Source organism: Cervus canadensis, chromosome 26, assembly GCF_019320065.1.
Source record: "Cervus canadensis isolate Bull #8, Minnesota chromosome 26, ASM1932006v1, whole genome shotgun sequence".
In the NCBI taxonomy this organism is placed as follows: Eukaryota; Metazoa; Chordata; class Mammalia; order Artiodactyla; family Cervidae; genus Cervus; species Cervus canadensis.
The window spans coordinates 25897696-25914624 of record NC_057411.1 but is presented as its reverse complement, the minus strand read 5'-3'; the positions used below and the strand labels follow the sequence as shown (position 1 = coordinate 25914624).

Below are 16929 nucleotides of genomic sequence, written 5' to 3'. Positions count from 1 at the left end.
AGAAGCAGGAGGTCTGTTTGGAGTTCAGGGCATCTCCAAGTGAAAGATGATGCTAACTCTAATCAGACAGGTAGTAGTGAAGTGGTGAGAAATGGTCAGATTCCATATATATGTTTTAAAGTTAGATTCCACAAGATTTTCTGACCAAAAATTAATATGCCATGTGGGGATAAAAAAAAGTCAAGTAAAACTCCAAGATTTTGGTCAGAATAGCTGGAAGGGTGAAGCTGCCATCAACTTCACCATAGAGTTTGCAGATAGATCAGTTCTTTCGGGGTGATCAAGTGTTCAGTTTTGGACATGTTAACTCTGAGGCATCTATAACGTGGAGGTGTTCAGTGGGATTTCCAATATGCAAGTAATGTTCAGGACTGCTTCAAGGTTGGGGCTATAAGTTTGAGAGTCATTGGCATATAGATGACATCAAAAGTCATAAGACTGGATGAAATCATGGAGGTCTGTTCTTTTTCTCTTCCTCTACTTTCAATTTCCTCTTTACATCCTCTACTCATTCTGTGGCTTCTGCATTTTCTAGGGTCAGAGCAGGGATAGAGGGATATAATGGAAAAGGTCAAATTTTTTGTTTGTTTAGCTGGTACTATATGCAGTAGTTTTTGGCTGACACTGACTGATCATACATTATTTTTTAGCATAATATTTTTATATACATGTTACCTTTTTATGGGTATGTTGGTTAGTTCTCTAAGTACACTTACACAAAATACCATGCATTTTTCCACTTCCTGACTGGGGTGGAGTGGGATTGGATGGGATGCAGACCCCACCCAACTTTTTATAAACTCCTCCCTCTGACTTCTGCTTCCAAGGCACTGTTCCTTCGGCTTCCTCCTGCTTTTGTTACCTTGATCTAATAGGAGACATGTTTATAGTGTCCCTTAAAGATGACTTATGCCATTAGACTTATAACTAAAATAGGAAAACAGACTGAAAGGAAATATACTATAATGATGCATACTCAATCATTTCAGTCATGCCTGACTCTTTGTGACCCTATGGACTGTAGCCCTCCAGGCTTCTTTGTCCATGGGATTCTCCAGGCCAGAATACTGAAGTGGGTTGCCATGTCCTTCTCCAGAGGATCTTCCTGACCCAGGGATCGAATCTGTGTCTCCTGCATTGCAGGCAGATTCTTACCCACGGAGCCACCTGGAAAACCAAAATGATAGCAGTAATTATATTAACATAGAGAGACTTGGGTAATAACTTCCTCATCTATTATCCAAAATACATTATAATGTGGTTAAATATCTTTTTCAGTTAAAAACTATATGTATATAGCATTTTGTATATAAATATGTATACATGCATATCTATACAGTATTTTTGTCAAATGTATGTATATAGACATAGTGTTACAGTTGTGTCTGACTCTTTGTGACCCCATGGACTGGAATCCGCCAGGCTCCTCTGTCTGTGGAATTCTCCAGGCAAGAATACTGGAGTGGGTTGCCATTTCCTTCTCCAGGGAATCTTCCCAACCCAGGGACTGAAGTCAGGTCTCCCACATTGTGGGCATATTCTTCACTGTCTGAGCCACTAGGGAATACAGGTATATAAATATGTAAAAGTAGATATTTATATTTATATTTATGAATATCAACATATAAAGTTCTTACCAACTATATATACATACAGAAAGACACACACAGACTCTACTAAGAAAACATTTAATGAATTAACCATACTAAAATAATAGTTTCTCCATAAGGAAAATTGAAATAAAATGAAAATACAAATGAAAAGTACAAAATAAATATTTTGCAATTTATTTGCAGAAAAATGGTATTTTCTAAATGTATAAACATCTCTTTTAAAATTGTATAAGGCCTATAACCAACAGAATAAAAAATCCCAGATAGCAAAATATAAACAGCTGGGGGGAAAAAGGAAAGAAAGAAATGTGAAGAACCCCAATACCACTCAAAATTAAAGAAATACAAACTCAAACAATGAAATGGCAATTTTCACCTATCAATCTGGTAAAGGTCAAAAAGTTTGATATGAGCATCATTACCAGATTGTTGTGACGTAAGCATTTTCTTAGTTTAAGAGGGAGTTTACTACTGCAAATTCTTTGGAAGTGTTTTGGCACTGTTTATCAAAATGTGAAATGCACAGATCCTTTGACTCAGAAATTCCTGTTCTATGAATTTATCCTACAGATAAACTTGTATAACCTGTATGCACACGCAGTACATAAGTGTTCACTATAATATGATTTGCTATATTAAAAAATTCTGGAAACTCCTGAATGTCCATCAGGATGGATTGGAAAACTTGCAATGTCACATACCTGCAGTAAAACATACTGCCTCTTCTCCCCATCCTGAGGAAATCAGTAAATAGATGCCCTGAAATGAAACAATGCTTCCAGTTTGGTCATCAAATATGATGATGCATGCAGAGAACATTTCTGAGAATATATATACCCACAAAATTGCTAAAAATCAATGCTTCTAGGGTTGGAAACCAGGCAATACAGAAAAATTAATATCTTCCCTTTAAAAAAGACTAATTCCTTACCCTACTTGAATTTTTACCATGTAAATGTTTTCTTTCAGTAAATGTAGCACACGTCCCTATTTGTTGATGTAAATTTCACCCATGGATTGGAAATAGCAAATTGAATAAAATGATACTGCAGTAGAAGTATGGCATAGGGTAGAGTTATCATGAGTTACCTAGTTACCCAGAGTTATCATGATTTGAATAACTCCAAGAGAACTGGGTCAGAACTGTGTCCATTTAATGTGTTTTGAGATGAAAATGAAGGATGATAGATAGCTTTCATCAAGAATCTGGTTAATGGTCCTTCCTAATTATTGGCCTGCCTTATAGGTGAGGAATCTATCCCATTTGGTGAGAATTGCAAGTTAAAACAATCTCTTTGCAGGGAATAAGTGTGACTGGAACAGGGACATCAAAGAGTCATGGAGACCAGTTTGGAGGGTATTTTTAGGGTTACTGGTGAAAATATGAGATATCCAGGACTAAGGCAGTCACAGAAGGAAGAGAAAAGAGGGCTACATGAAGGCTAGAAAAGGTGTAGAAACAGCAGTACCTAGAGCCTGGCTGGATGCGAGGCAGAGAGAGAAGAACAGCAAATGATGACCCTCAGTCCAGGCTTGTGGGTGTGCGACCTCAGTCATTCAGTCCTGTCTGACTCTTTGCAATCCCATGTGCTGTCGCCCACCAGGATCCTCTGTCCGTGGGATTCTCCAGGCAAGAATACTGGAGTGGGTGTCCATGTCCTCCTCCAGGGGATCTTCCTGACCAAGGGATAGAACTTGAGCCTCTTATATCTCCTGCATTGGCAGGTGGGTTCCTTACCACCAGTACCTCCCGGGAAGCCCCAGTCTTGGCTTAGGCAGCTGGATAAACTGTGGTATAATAAAACAGAAAACAGGAAGACAGCAGATTTGAGGATGATAATAAATGCACCTTCTCCTTGAGCTCCCTCACCTATGGGATTAGGCACAGTCATACGTAAATGTGTTTTTCAGGGTGCAGGCTGTTGGTGAGAGATGGAGGATTTGTTTCAGCAGTGGGAATGACTGAGTCTCAAGTGGAGAGAAAAAGCTGTATGTGAATGACGAGTTCTGGAAGGAGATTTGGCTAAATTAAAATGATAGCATATTTTGTTGGCACTAAGAAGAAAATGAAGAAAGACAGGCATTGGTCCAGACCAAGATTATAGTATCTGATTAAAGGAGACTGGTAGAGTTGGCAAGGAGTAGAAGTCAGGATGTCTTGGAGGAACTGAGGAGTGACCATGTCATGGGGAGGAAATGCACCTCACCCAGAGATATACAGAGGGTCTCTTTCTGGAGGTTTTATGTCTCAGCATCCCACAGAATCTGGGTGTAACCAGGGTGGAGCTGGCCCTGCTAGCTTAAACAGAAGCAATGGTGGTAACTGGGGATAAAAAAATCAGGATTTTTGGCTTCATGCCTGGGCTCTGCCACTAGCTGGTTTTGTCATCCTTGGCAAGTCATTTAAGTTTGTGCTGATTTAAAAGCTTCCTCTGTGAAATGAGGTAAAATGTGAAGCAATTGTAATTTTAATAGCTTATATAGACAAAGAGCACCCAGCCTTGAAGAGTTTGAGGAGGCCTTTTGGAGGAAGTTATATACTAACCAAGATCATTCTTCAGATTTTAGTTCCTTTAAATGTTAGGTCAGGGGAAGGGTAAAAAGGCATGGCCCAAGCAGAGGTAACAGTATGAATAAAAGTTTTAAGCCAGGAAATGAAATAGAATCTTCAGAAAGACTATGAGTAATTTGATATGACCTCTAGATTATAATAAAATAAGCAAAAGGCATTCACTTATTTCATCCTTTTAATCACCTCCTAAAGTAGATTCTTCCGGAGGAGGCAATGGCACCCCACTCCAGTACTCTTGCCTGGAAAATCCCATGGACGGAGGAGCCTGGTAGGCTGTAGTCCATGGAGTCGCGAAGAGTTGGACACGACTGAGCGACTTCACTTTCACTTTTCACTTTCATGCATTGGAGAAGGAAATGGCAACCCGCTCCAGTGTTCTTGCCTGGAGAATCCCAGCCTGCTGGGCTGCCGTCTATGGGGTCGCACAGAGTCGGACACGACTGAAGCGACTTAGCAGCAGTAGCAGCAAAGTAGATACTAATGCTGACATTTTATGGAATGAGAAACTGAAATTCGAAATAGTTTCTTGCCTAAAATCTCGTAACCTCAAAAGTGGTAGAGCTAGTGAGTCTGCTGCAAATCCTGTTTGAACAACTTTGACCACATCTCTGTGCATGCGTGCTCAGTCAGTAAGTCTCGTCCAACTCTTTGAGACCCTGTGGACTAGAGCCCGCAAGGCTCCTATGTCCATGGAATTTCCCAGGCAAGAATACTAGAGTGGGTTGCCATTTCCTTCTCCAGTGGATCTTCCCGACCCAGGGATCAAACCCTCATCTCCTGCGTGGGCAGGCAGGTTGTTTACCACTAAGCCACCAGGGAAGCCCACCACGTCCCCACATTAACATATTAAGATGGTGGGATTGGGGGAGGCAGTAATGAAGGCATACTTTTCTCCGTCCCACAGGTTATAGTTTGAAAGACTCTTTGAATCTAAAGAAAAAATCATAGTGGAAAAAGATGTAAAATGTGTGAGTCATTAGGTAGTGTTTGAACCACAAGCATAAGGAAGTGAAAAACTTCCTAATTCTATTAGAATTAGTCAAATAAATATGTGAATCACTAACCCTGTGTTCTTCGTACTAGTTCACTATATCCTGTAGAAGCCATCTCACTTTTAGGCATAATGAACACAGGCCAGATTTGGTGACCTTGATTCCTCACAACAAATGTAAAGAAAAAAGCCACAGCAAATTAATACTCTTCTATAACTAATTCATCCAGAGCAATTCCATTTTCAAAAACCATGTATTTCCAACAACCCATCATAGATTTGAGCCTCCTAGAGTCCTCCTCCAAGACCACTTGGGACACAGTGGGTCATGCTTACTTATCCTAAGGTCTTTTCTGTGTGTTCTGGATCTTGCAGGTTCACTGCAATGTAGTTGGGTGTGATTTTTGCACTTCTATCTTGCTTAGAATCTACTGGGCTCCTTGATTTTGGTGGCTTAGTCTATCCTAGAAAATTTTCAGTTTTTGTTCATTCAAATATTACTTTTTTATGTATTCTCCCTCTTCTCATAGTCTGCAGTTCCTTTCAGAAATAAGTTACATGTTCTCATACTATGCTTAAAGTCTCTTAACTTCCTTTTTGTATATTCTATATTTTCATCTCTCTGTTGTGCCCTAGATGAATATAAAAATAATTGTCCCCCTAGCTCAAGCTCACCTATTGTTTAAGTTGTCCAATGAGATTTTACTTTATATAATCATATTTTTATTTCTTGAATTTTTTAAAAATTTCTGTTCCTTTCCCTATTATCTATTTGTCTGTCACCCCCCTCCACTCTTGAATCTGCTTAGTTTCCTAATATTATATTATTTTCTCAAGTTCCAGAGCCTTCTTTAATGTCTAATCATCTGAAACATGCTTATTCATTATGGTCTCTCATTGATTTTAACACTTTCAAGTTTAGGGATGTTCTATATTGTGGGTCTTGACTCCTGTTTAGTGTGGATGGTTCCTCCAGAGTTTTATAAATTTGGACTTAGACTCACCAGCCGCATGAGACTCTATCTCTGAGAGTCTGTTGGGGTCCATGTTGAAGACATGTCTTAGTAGGACAGTTTGACTTGCATTTCTGCCAGATATTGATCTGGGCCTCCTTCTATGCTACCTGGGAGTTTCCAGACCATACAAGGGCTATAATGAAATCCCAAACTTACCTGAGGGCAGACTATTGGTACAGACTTTCAGGAGCCAAAAAAAAATTTTTTTTCCACCCATTGTCCTTGTTGAGGCAGACATGCTTCCTTATCACAAACCTATGTTTTTTTAGTGGATTTATTTCCAGTGATGGTTTTGATTTTATACAGAGATCTTTGTCACAACTCTCTTTCTTATAAGGATCCACAATCATGTCATCAGTCTTAATGAGAAATTAAAATGTTAGCATTCAAATCTTGATAGAGCAACCAGCTTTAAGCCTCACTCAGAACAATCCACAGTATATACCTAGGAAATTTCCTTTCCTAGTTTCTGTTTCCTTTTTTGAGAGGAAGATCTTTGGGTTTTTCTCTGGCCAACTGAGCTATTCATTTGGAAGGATTCTTTCAAATCTTCAGGATTTCCAAGTAGTTTGTAGAATAAGGATTTTAGGCTCTTTTGTAAAAACAAACAAATAAAAAACCACAGCAAAACAGAAAACCTTTACTCTTCCCTTAGTCTTGAGAAGAGTGCTCTCTGGGTTGTAGAGAGACTCTACTGAGTCATGTGCCAGCTACTCTGGAAATGAACTGTGTTGCCCTGGGGCAGCTCCTGTGATGTGTTCTCACACTCCTGTCTATGGGTGGCTGGACAATGATTTCTTGTGTAGTCTGACTCTTTTGCGACCCCATGGACTGTAGCCCACCAGGCTCCTCTGTACATGGGATTTCCCAGGCAAGAACACTGGAGCGGGTTGCCATTTCCTTCTCCAGGGGATCTTCCTGACCCCAGGATCAAATCTGTGTCTCCTGCATCGCAGGCAGATTCTTCTACCATTGAGCCACCAGGGAAGCCTGGACTGTGAGTGGGTGTACTCAAACTATACCGACTAGGTTTCTTTCTCTTGAAATTTTGAATTTTATATTCCAAACTGCTGTTAGTCTTGCCCTCATGATCCTGAGATAGTTCTTTTAACAAGCTCAGTCTCAGAGCTAGTTGTTAGTACACAGCTTAATAATATGATTATTATTTTTGCCAAGATCTGCAGCCATAAACAGTTTGGAGATGCAGTATATAATTGTGCCTAAAACAATGTGAATAGGTACTGTGAAACTAGCTTTATTCAATACTAATTGGGAAGTGATTTTACAAATTTAATAAGGATAACACTGTGATTCTTCATGCTTACTTTCAAAGCAACTTTAATTTTATTTCCTCTCAACTATTTTGCAAGTGATAGAGATACTTTGCTTTGTTTTTGCCAGGTTTTCACATTTATAAGAGTATACAGAAGTTCAGACCCTTGCTTGGAACGCGGCACCCTGGCCCCTGGACTTTTGGCCTAGGGCGTTTTCAAGATGGGTGAATCACCTCTCTAAAGAGCAAGGTTCTCCTGAGGAAGTGTTTTGTTGTTGTTGTTGTCGTTTTTTCTGTCTATGGCAGGGGCCATCATGGAGGAGGTAGGATCTGTTAAGAGGTGTTGAGTCCAACGGGGAAATCTCTCACCTGCTCTATGAGTTCAGGATTATCCTTCCTACATAATGGAAATTGTACTACCTCTCTTCCCATTACTCCTCCCACAAGTAGCCAATCCCTGGCCTGAAAATAATGTTTAAATCATCAGAATGAGTAGAGAAAGCAGTTCAACTTGGCCCTAAATTAGCATAAATCGGTGCTACTTTCAAAGAAAACTCTGGACGATGTCCAAATTTGTGATGACACAAAGGGCTCTTGAGATCCATAGAACGTGCTGCTTTTGTGTGGTGATCAGTTAAGGCGTCTACAATACAAGGAGAGTGACATGCAATTATACACATACATAGGACTATCCATTTGTAGTCTCTTGTGAGGGGGAAAAAAAAAACAAACCTCTAAAGATAAAAGCCCAAGTATTTAGTAAGTTAAAAATTATTAATGGTCATAATGAAACACTTTACATGTATTATCTACTTCTCCAATTATAAAGTAAGAGCAAATGAAAGCATGTCAATCCTCAATGTTAAATGAATTATCCAAAATGACATCACTTATAGCTAGATGGTTCGGGAACATTATATCATATCTGTAGGATTAAAAAAAACTCAAGTTCAACTGCCAAGGTGACCCTCAGGTGGATCACAACCTTCACATTTCTCTATTTTATTTTCATTTTTTAAATTAAAAATCCACAAAATTTAGTTTTTCCATTGTAAGTGGTTATCATTATAAGTTTTTCCAGGATAAGTAGTCTTACCTACTGTTATGACTTAGACAAAACAAAACAAAACAAAACCAAAACACCCCCAAAAGCTAGTTTGAGTTTTTCTTTTTTCAGAAGTGAATCCAAATACACTCCCATTACCACCTGCCTGTATCTTCTCCATTCACCAGTTTTTACAAATTATTTGGAGTTTAGCTTCTAGAAATGCTGTGCCTCAAGTAATTTTTTTTTCAAAGAGGGAGAAATTTTTTTCTTAAAATTTCTTATCAAATAGTTCTGTTGCTTCTGATTGATTTCTGTAAGAGAGCTTCTAGCAATTTTAATCACTTTTATATTCAGTGGAGATATTTATGAATAGGTCAACTTGGATATCATGTTAAATCTGTTTGAACTCATGGTTCTCAAACGGGTGGTTTAGTGGCTAAGTCATGTCCAGCTCTTTGCGACCTCATGGACTGTAGCCTGCCAGGCTCCTCTGTCCATGCAATTTTCCAGGCAAGAATACTGGAATGGCTTGCTATTTCCTTCTCCAGGGGATCTTCCCAACCCAGGGATTGAAACTGGGTCTCCTGTATTGCAGTCAGATTTTTACCAACTGAACTACCAGGGAAGCCCATAATCACCTGGGAAGCTCAAAATCACCTGGAGGACTTGTTAGATACGGCCTCTTGGGCTCATCCCCAGAACTTTTGAAATGAGACTGAGAACTGGGATTTCTATGAAAATGCCAGGTGATGATAATTCTGCTGGCCTTGGAACCATATTTTGGGGTTTTCTGATATAGACTTATTTTAGTCTTATTGTAATTTTATTCTGATATGTAGCAGAATCTGCATGCATTTCTAAATATGTCTTTAATTAAAAGAAATGAGAGAATATTAATATGAGAGTCATTGAAATTAATTATACCTACACAATCTTTTTGATAATATTCATCACCCATTCAGCCTCAGGATCCAAACAAATTAATTTTCCATCTTTCAATGTGACTCTGAAAAGAAAAGAATATTTTGGTTAAATTATAATTGTATATAATTTAATAACACTTGAAATGTATTCGTTACAATTTCTGTAACATGAAATTCATATGCTTAAAATGAACACACAAATATTTTAAACTAATTATATTATTAGAATGTGAGTTTTAATCATATCAGTGTACATAACAATTTTTTTAACAATTTTTTTAAATCAACTAGAAGATAAATTTCCTGGAGTCTTTTGAGATATCAGCTGATAATCAGTGAACATTTACTAGACTTAAAATGCACAGGGTATAGTGTCAGACTCTGGAAAACCTGCATATAGAGGGTATCTTCCAGGCTGCCAGTTATCAACCACTTACCATGTACTCTTTATCACTATACCTCTGCAAATTTCATTAGATTTTAAGGCTTCATTAAAGCCTCATTTATTATTGGGAGAGAGGAGCATACCCTAAACTAGTTATTTAAATTTATTCTGTAGTTTCCAACTGCACTTAACAGAACAGCAAAGCTCCATCCCTTTGAGGTTCATTACATGAGGACCAGTTAAACCAGTCAGTCCTAAAAGCAACCCCGAATATTCATTGGAGGGACTGATGCTAAGCTGAGGCTTCAATACTTTGGCCACCTGATGCAAAGAGCTGAGTCATTGGAAAAGACCCGGATGGTAGGAAAAATTGAAAGCAAAAGGAGAAATGGGCAGCAGAGGATGAAGTGGTTAGATAGCATCACTGACTCGATGGACATGAATTTGAGCAAACTCTGGGAGACAATAGAAGAAAACAGAGCATGGCCTGCTGTAATCCATGCGTCACAAAGAGTCGGACACAACTTAGGGACTGAACACCAACAGCAACAGGAGGACCAGATCATAATAAAAATTATAATGATAATAACATAATAATAACTCTACAGTAAAGTACTAATAAAAGGATAGTCACAAAACATCACACACGATAGTGAAAACTTGAAAGTATTGTATTTCCAAGACAAGAGAAAGTATTAGTCGTTCAGTCTTGGCCAGCTCTTTGAGACTCCATGGACTGTAGCCCGTCAGGCTACTCAGTCCATGGAATTCTCCAGGCAAGAATACTGGAGTGGTTTGCCATACCCTTCTCCAGGACAAGGGTGCCTGCCATCACCACAGCCATCTCAACAAAACTAGAAAGAGTCATAAGATCTCCAAAGGGGAAACTAAACTGCCATTATTCCCATATGACAATGACAGACTTTATTTTCTTGGGCTCCAAAATCACTGCAGATGGTAACTGCAGCCATGAAATTAAAAGATGCTGGCTCCTTGGAAGAAAAGCTATGACAAACCTAGACAGCATATTAAAGAGCAGACACATTACTTTGCCGACAAAGATATGTATAGTCAAAGCTATGATTTTTCAAGTAGTCATGTATGGATGTGAGAGCTGGACTGTAAAGAAGGTTGAACACTGAAGAATTGATGCTTTTGAACTGTGGTGTTGGAGAAGACTCTTGAGAGTCGCTTGGACTGCAAGGAGATCCAACTAGTCAATTCTAAAGGAAATCAATCCTGAATAGCCATTGGCAGGATTGATGCTGAAGCTGAAACTCAAATACTTTGGCTGCCTGATGCGAAGAGCCGACTCCTTAGGAAAGATCCTAATGCTGGGAAAGATTGAAGGTAGGAGGAGACGTGGACGAGATGGTTGGATGGCATCACTGACAAAATGGACGTGAGTTTGAGCAAGCTCTGGGAGGTGGTGAAGGACAGGGAAGCCTGGTGTGCTGCAGTCCACAGGGTTGCAAAGAGTCAGACACGACTGAGGGACTGAACAACAACACGAGTAAAGTGTTGACGGTTGCAAAATCAATGCAATATTTTATATCTGAATGCAAATAACAACTAAAATGTGAAATTTTATAAAGCTATCCTTTACAAATGGATCAAAAAGAAACAGCATTGCAGATTAGTGGGAAAATAATGATAATTTATTAAGTGGTGCTGGAACAGTTGATGAACCATAAAAATTAAAATGGATAATTTCCTCACACCATATGCAAAAATCAATTCCAGGTGGATTAAAGTTTTAAATACAAAGGAAAAGACTGTAAAAAAAGTTTAGCAGACTATACAGAAGAATATTTTTATGAACGCTGTGAAGGAAAGTTTTTTTGAACTAAATCACTAAAAGTGCTAACCAGAAAAGAGAACATTGCTAATCTCAAGCATATTAAAAATAAATTTATACTAATTGAAAGGACACCACAGAAAGAATAAAAACATGAACCACAAATTGGAAAATGAGCTTTTCTATCCATAAATCTGATGAGGGTTTAATATCTAGAATGTGTAAAGAACACCTGTGAGGCAATAAAGAAAAGGTTATTAATAAAGTTATTAAGACAGTAGATCTGGAGAGTTCTCATCACAAAGAAGAAACTATTTTTAATTTATGTATGAAATGATGGAGGCTAACTAAACTTATTGTAGTAATCATTTCACAATATATATAATTCAAACCATTATGCAATACACCTTAAACTTATAGTGATGTACGCTAATTATGTTTCAATAAAACTTGGGGAACAGTAAAAAAAAAAAAAAAAGACTTCTCCCTCCACATATTCACTACTTACATGATTTCTTTTCTGTTGCAGTGAGCACCTTCAGGGATTATCTGGAATTTTGCAATGAATTTGGGAGGAATAAAGTCAGATTGTGTCTGAATACACTGGCATCTCAGCTCTTGGCTCTCACAGGGATCAGCTGTGTGAGAAAATACTAGTGAAACACTAAGAAATAAAGACAGCCATGATGCTTAATTCTTTACTTGTGAAATCTGAGGTCATTGCAGCAAGATACTTAACTCACCAAATACTATCAGAAATCTTTAGGGAGACAATCACATAAACATAATCATTTGCTATTGTTATGATCAATGAAACTATTGAATATCTACTGCATTTGAGAAATGGGTAAATGTACCAGACCAATAATTTATTGCCTGAAGGCATATCTGGTCAACAAGAAATGTTTAATGGTAAAAGTCAACTTCATTGCCTTCTATAAAATATTTTAAATACCAAAATTTCATGTGAATTCTATCAGTTGAAGGTGGCAATTTCCACTATTAAAGTAAACACCCTAAACCTTTTTACAGTGTGCTGCTGCTTCCTGTTGTCCAGTCTTTAAGTCCTGTCTGACTCTTTGTAACCCCATGGACTGTAGCCCTCCAGCCTCCTCTGTCCGTGGGGTTTTCCCAGCAAGAATATTGGAGTGGGTAGCCATTCCCTTCTTCAGGGGATCTTCCTGACCCAGGGACCGAACCTGTGTCTCCTGCATCAGCAGGTGGATTCTTTACCACTGAGCCTCCAGGGAAGCCCACGCTGCTGCTATCGTCTTTAATAAGAAAAGCGCAGACCCTTACAGTGTACCCATTTGCCAATGCAGGAGACATGAGAGACATGCATTCTATCCCTGGGTCGGGAAAGTCCCCTGGAGAAGGAAATGGCAACCCACTCCCCCATTCTTGCCTGGAGAATCCCTTGGACAGAGGAGGCTGGTGGGCTACAGTCCATAGTGTTGCAAAGAGTCAGACACAATTGAAGCGACGACTTTGCATGCACACACGTGTATGTGGGTATTCCTAACATTCTCAATATTAATTAATTAAGTCAACAGATTTAAAAAATTTACCTCAACAGGAACTTCTTTGATATTCCACAATCTAAGTGTATATGCTGCTTAGGTTTTAATTTTATAGTTTCTACATTTTGTCCTAACACCAGATTCAATCTCATTTGATTTGGAAACATTTGGGCTTCGAATTTTTCCAAAGCCAAGAAGGAAAAGATGAAAGCCATAGCTCCTTACCAAAGATGCCCAGGACAAAGACGGCCAACAGGAGGAACATCTGTGAGCTCTCAGTAGCCATGTCTGTGCTTGATCTTGATCCTTGTCTGAATGGTAGTGTCAATATTGCAGCCTCTTTTATGCGCTCTCTGTAACCATGGAAGTTTTTTGTTGTTCTTGCACTCTCTTTCCACGAAGAATAGAAGGAGCAGTTTATTCAAGTGGCATGTCTGTCACTTACAAGTCAATGAGGAAGCTGGGTTTGTTTTTCAAGCTTTGGTTTAACTGAGGGGTTTCAGGCATGAGGAGATGAATTTATCGAATAGAAAAATGAACCCATTATTCCCTGGGAGGGAAACTGCATGATTGTGACGGGTTCAGTGCCAGTTAAAATTAGTAACTTACAGAATGGAATAATAAAAGATGTCTGTACATCTTTTCAAAGGTCATGTTTGTATAAAGTAGGAAATGAAAATGCTTTTCTTCCTCAAGTATTTACTTTTGGCTTTTGTGCCTATTTGCGTAAATCCATTCAAGGTTATAATAGACTCTTGCAAGCTCGAACTACACTCTTAATGTGCGCATGCGTGTGTGCTAAGTCGCCTCAGTCTTGTCCAACTCTGATCCTATGGACGGTAGCCCACCAGGCTCCTCTGTCCATTGCATTCTCCAGGCAAGAATCCTGGAGTGGGTTGCCATACCCTTCTCCAGGGGATCTTTTCCACCTAAGGATGGATCCTGTGTCTCTTATGTCTCCTGCATTGGCAGGTGGATTCTTCACCACTAGCGCCACCTGAGAAGCCCCAAACTTAAAGCATGGGTAACCTCTAAAGATACTGAGGGCTCTGCTTGTGGCTCAAGTGGTAAAGAATCTGCCTGCAGTGTGGGAGACCTGGGTTCCATCCCTGGGTTGGGAAGATTCCCTGGAGAAGGGGACAGCTACCCACTCCAGTACTCTAACCTGGAGAATTCCACGGAGAGAGGAGCCTGGCAGGCTATAGTCCATGGGGTCGTAAACAATCAGACATGATGGAGTGACTTGCACTTTCACAAAGATACTGAATAAAGTTCAGATTACAGCAACCCTTGTCCTGTCAAGAACAGCAAATTATGGTTTACTTATGGTTTAAAGGCAGCAGTTTCAAAACACTTGAAGCTGAATTAACTCAGTGTATTATGAACTTAATTTTTTTTTCTTAAACAGTTTTATAAATGACTTTCATTATCCGATACAGCTCATTTATTTATTTATTTATGTGTGTATACACACACACACACACACATATATATATATTTGCGTTAACAAACCCAATACCAAAGCATTTGTTTCAGTTTCCTGGGGCTGCCATAAAAAAGTACCACATACTATGTTGATTAGAAAACATAAATCTTTATCTCACCATTTTGGAGCCTATAAGTCAAAAATCATGGTGTTGGTAAGGTTGGTTCTTTCCTAGATCTGGAAGGGGAAAAGCTGTTTCCAGTGTCTTTCCTTGGCTTGGGGATGGTCATCTTCTTCTTCACATGCTGTTCTCCTTGTGTGCGTGTCCATCTCTAAGTTTTCCCTTCTTGTGAGGACACCGGTCACATTGGATAACCCACCCCAATGACCTGACTTTAGTTTGATTACTTCTGTAAAAACCTTATCTCCAAGTGAGGTATTGGGGGTTAGAATCTTAATCTATGAATTTGGAAGGTGGGAGTAGAGGATGCAATTCAACCTGTAGCAACACTTAAGTGAAGAATCAGTGATTACCGAGGGCTAATATAGCCTGAAGATAAACATAGCTAGTAAGAATGTTTGTTTTTTTGGCTAATTCTCATTGAACAACTGTTACCTGAAGGACTTTTGCTGGACATGAAGTATTTAAAGAGTAAAAATTGAGTCTTTGCTCTTGAGAAGTTCATGGACTATAGGGAGAGGCAGACATGTAAACAGATTAAAGATGGTGATCTGTGTTATAATATATAGGTACCCTGGAGGCAGTGGAGGGAGGACCTCCCCCTCAGAGCCAGGAAAGACTTTACAATAGAGGCAACACTGGCGTTATTACAGATGAAAGGAAGCGCATATTAACACATATTTGTGAAGGGTTGCTGTGGTCTGAATGCTTGTGTCTCCCCTACAATTCACATGTTGGAATCCTAACCCCTAATGTAATGGTGTTAGGAGGTGGAAGTCTTTGGGAGCTGATCAGGTTATAAGTGTGGGACCCTCAAGAATGGGGTTAGTACCCTCATAAAAGTGACCCCAGAGGGTTCTCTCATCCCTTATATCTTGTGAGGATACAATCCAGAAGAGATACTTCACCCAGCTATGCTGGCTTGGACTTCCTGACCTTGGACTTCCAACCTCAAGAACTGTGTGAAATAACTATCTTTTGTTTATAAACCACCCAGTCTGCGCTATTTTGTTATAGCTGCCCAAATGGACTAAGACAACAGTTTTGGCATGTTGAGAAAATGGAAAAAAAAATGCTATTTCAATATCAAAATAAGTTGCAATAACTTGACAACATGGTCAGACCTTGGCCTTTTTACAAACCAAAAAGTTAAAAATAAGTTAGAAACACTACTCAGACATAACCTTAATTTCTTTGAGTCTCATTTTTCTTCCACACTAAAATCACAAAATACTGTGTTATAAGGTGTTTAGATATTATGATGATAACAGGAAAGGATACAAAGATAAAATAACCAAGTGTTCAAAGACTCAAAGTATTTAGTTTTTCAAGGCTTAAAAAATAGGCTCAGAAAAAAAAAAAAAGGCTCAGGACATCATGATAGTTATGAAGGAGTTGGCTAAAGAAAAGAGAGCTCTAGAAATTGGCATTGACCTTCCATTGGTTCTCTTTGATCAATACTAAGTCACAAATGCATAGGGTGAAACTCCACAAGTTCGGGGAAAGGACATCCATAGATGTTCAGGCTGAGCAGTTCCCAGAACTCTCGTGGAGTGGGGAGACGCTTGAGGTCCGACCTGTTAGAGAGTTTGTGAGCACTCAGCAGAGACACAAAAGAGATATGACTCAGCAGTACAATTAAATTAACTCCAAAGCAAAGAACTCTCTCTAGACCACCCTAACTAACCTGAAAAACAAGCCTCAAAAAGATCAAGCTGATGCTCCAGTAACTTAGCTGCCCACCAGAACAGAGGCTAAGACTCCAAAAGAAGAAAACAAAATCTTGATGCTCCACAACATAACATACAATTTTTCCTGCATCCCATCAAAAATTACTACACATGCCAGGAAGTAGAAAATCATAACCCATACCAGGAGGAAAATTCAAGCAATAGAAATAGACTCAGAAAGGACAGAATTATAGAATTAATATATAAGGATATTAAAATACCTATTATAAATATGCTAAAAAATTTAAAAGAAAATGTAGACATAATGAATAGATAAATAGAAAATATATATATATATATATATATATATATATAGTGCAACTTCTAAAAATGTCCAACTAGAAAATAGAATATACATCCACTAACTCCTGACCCTCAGTGAGAGTTGTCTCATGACAGGCCATCCAACCTGTGAGCTGAGCAAACTCCTCTGCCATTCCGCCCCCTGCCCCC

The 16929-nt window shown here is 38.9% G+C and overlaps 1 protein-coding gene across 2 annotated transcripts; it reads right to left on the bottom strand.

The window, feature by feature from the left end:
• Positions 1–2332: 2332 nt before the first annotated feature.
• LOC122428482 (C-X-C motif chemokine 15-like) lies at positions 2333–13457 on the bottom strand. 2 transcript variants are annotated; one of them, XM_043448535.1, is made up of 4 exons: positions 13365–13457; positions 12128–12257; positions 9442–9519; positions 2333–2372 (listed from the first exon to the last, which is right to left on the bottom strand). In XM_043448535.1, exons 1-4 carry the CDS (start codon positions 13423–13425, stop codon positions 2357–2359), a joined length of 285 nt encoding a protein of 94 aa, XP_043304470.1. In that variant the 5' UTR covers positions 13426–13457; the 3' UTR covers positions 2333–2356. The 2 variants fall into 2 exon arrangements, with proteins under 2 accessions (XP_043304470.1, XP_043304471.1); XM_043448536.1 differs by lacking the exon at positions 2333–2372 and adding an exon at positions 7484–8108.
• Positions 13458–16929: the final 3472 nt, after the last annotated feature.

Coding starts and splice junctions, on each gene's coding strand:
- LOC122428482 (XM_043448535.1), bottom strand. CDS start 13,425: ATGGCTACTGAGAGCTCACAGATGTTCCTCCTGTTGGCCGTCTTTGTC. Junction 12,258..13,364: donor CTTTGTCCTGGGCATCTTTG/GTAAGGAGCTAT, acceptor TTTCTCACACAG/CTGATCCCTGTGAGAGCCAA. Junction 9,520..12,127: donor TGCAACAGAAAAGAAATCAT/GTAAGTAGTGAA, acceptor TTTTCTTTTCAG/AGTCACATTGAAAGATGGAA.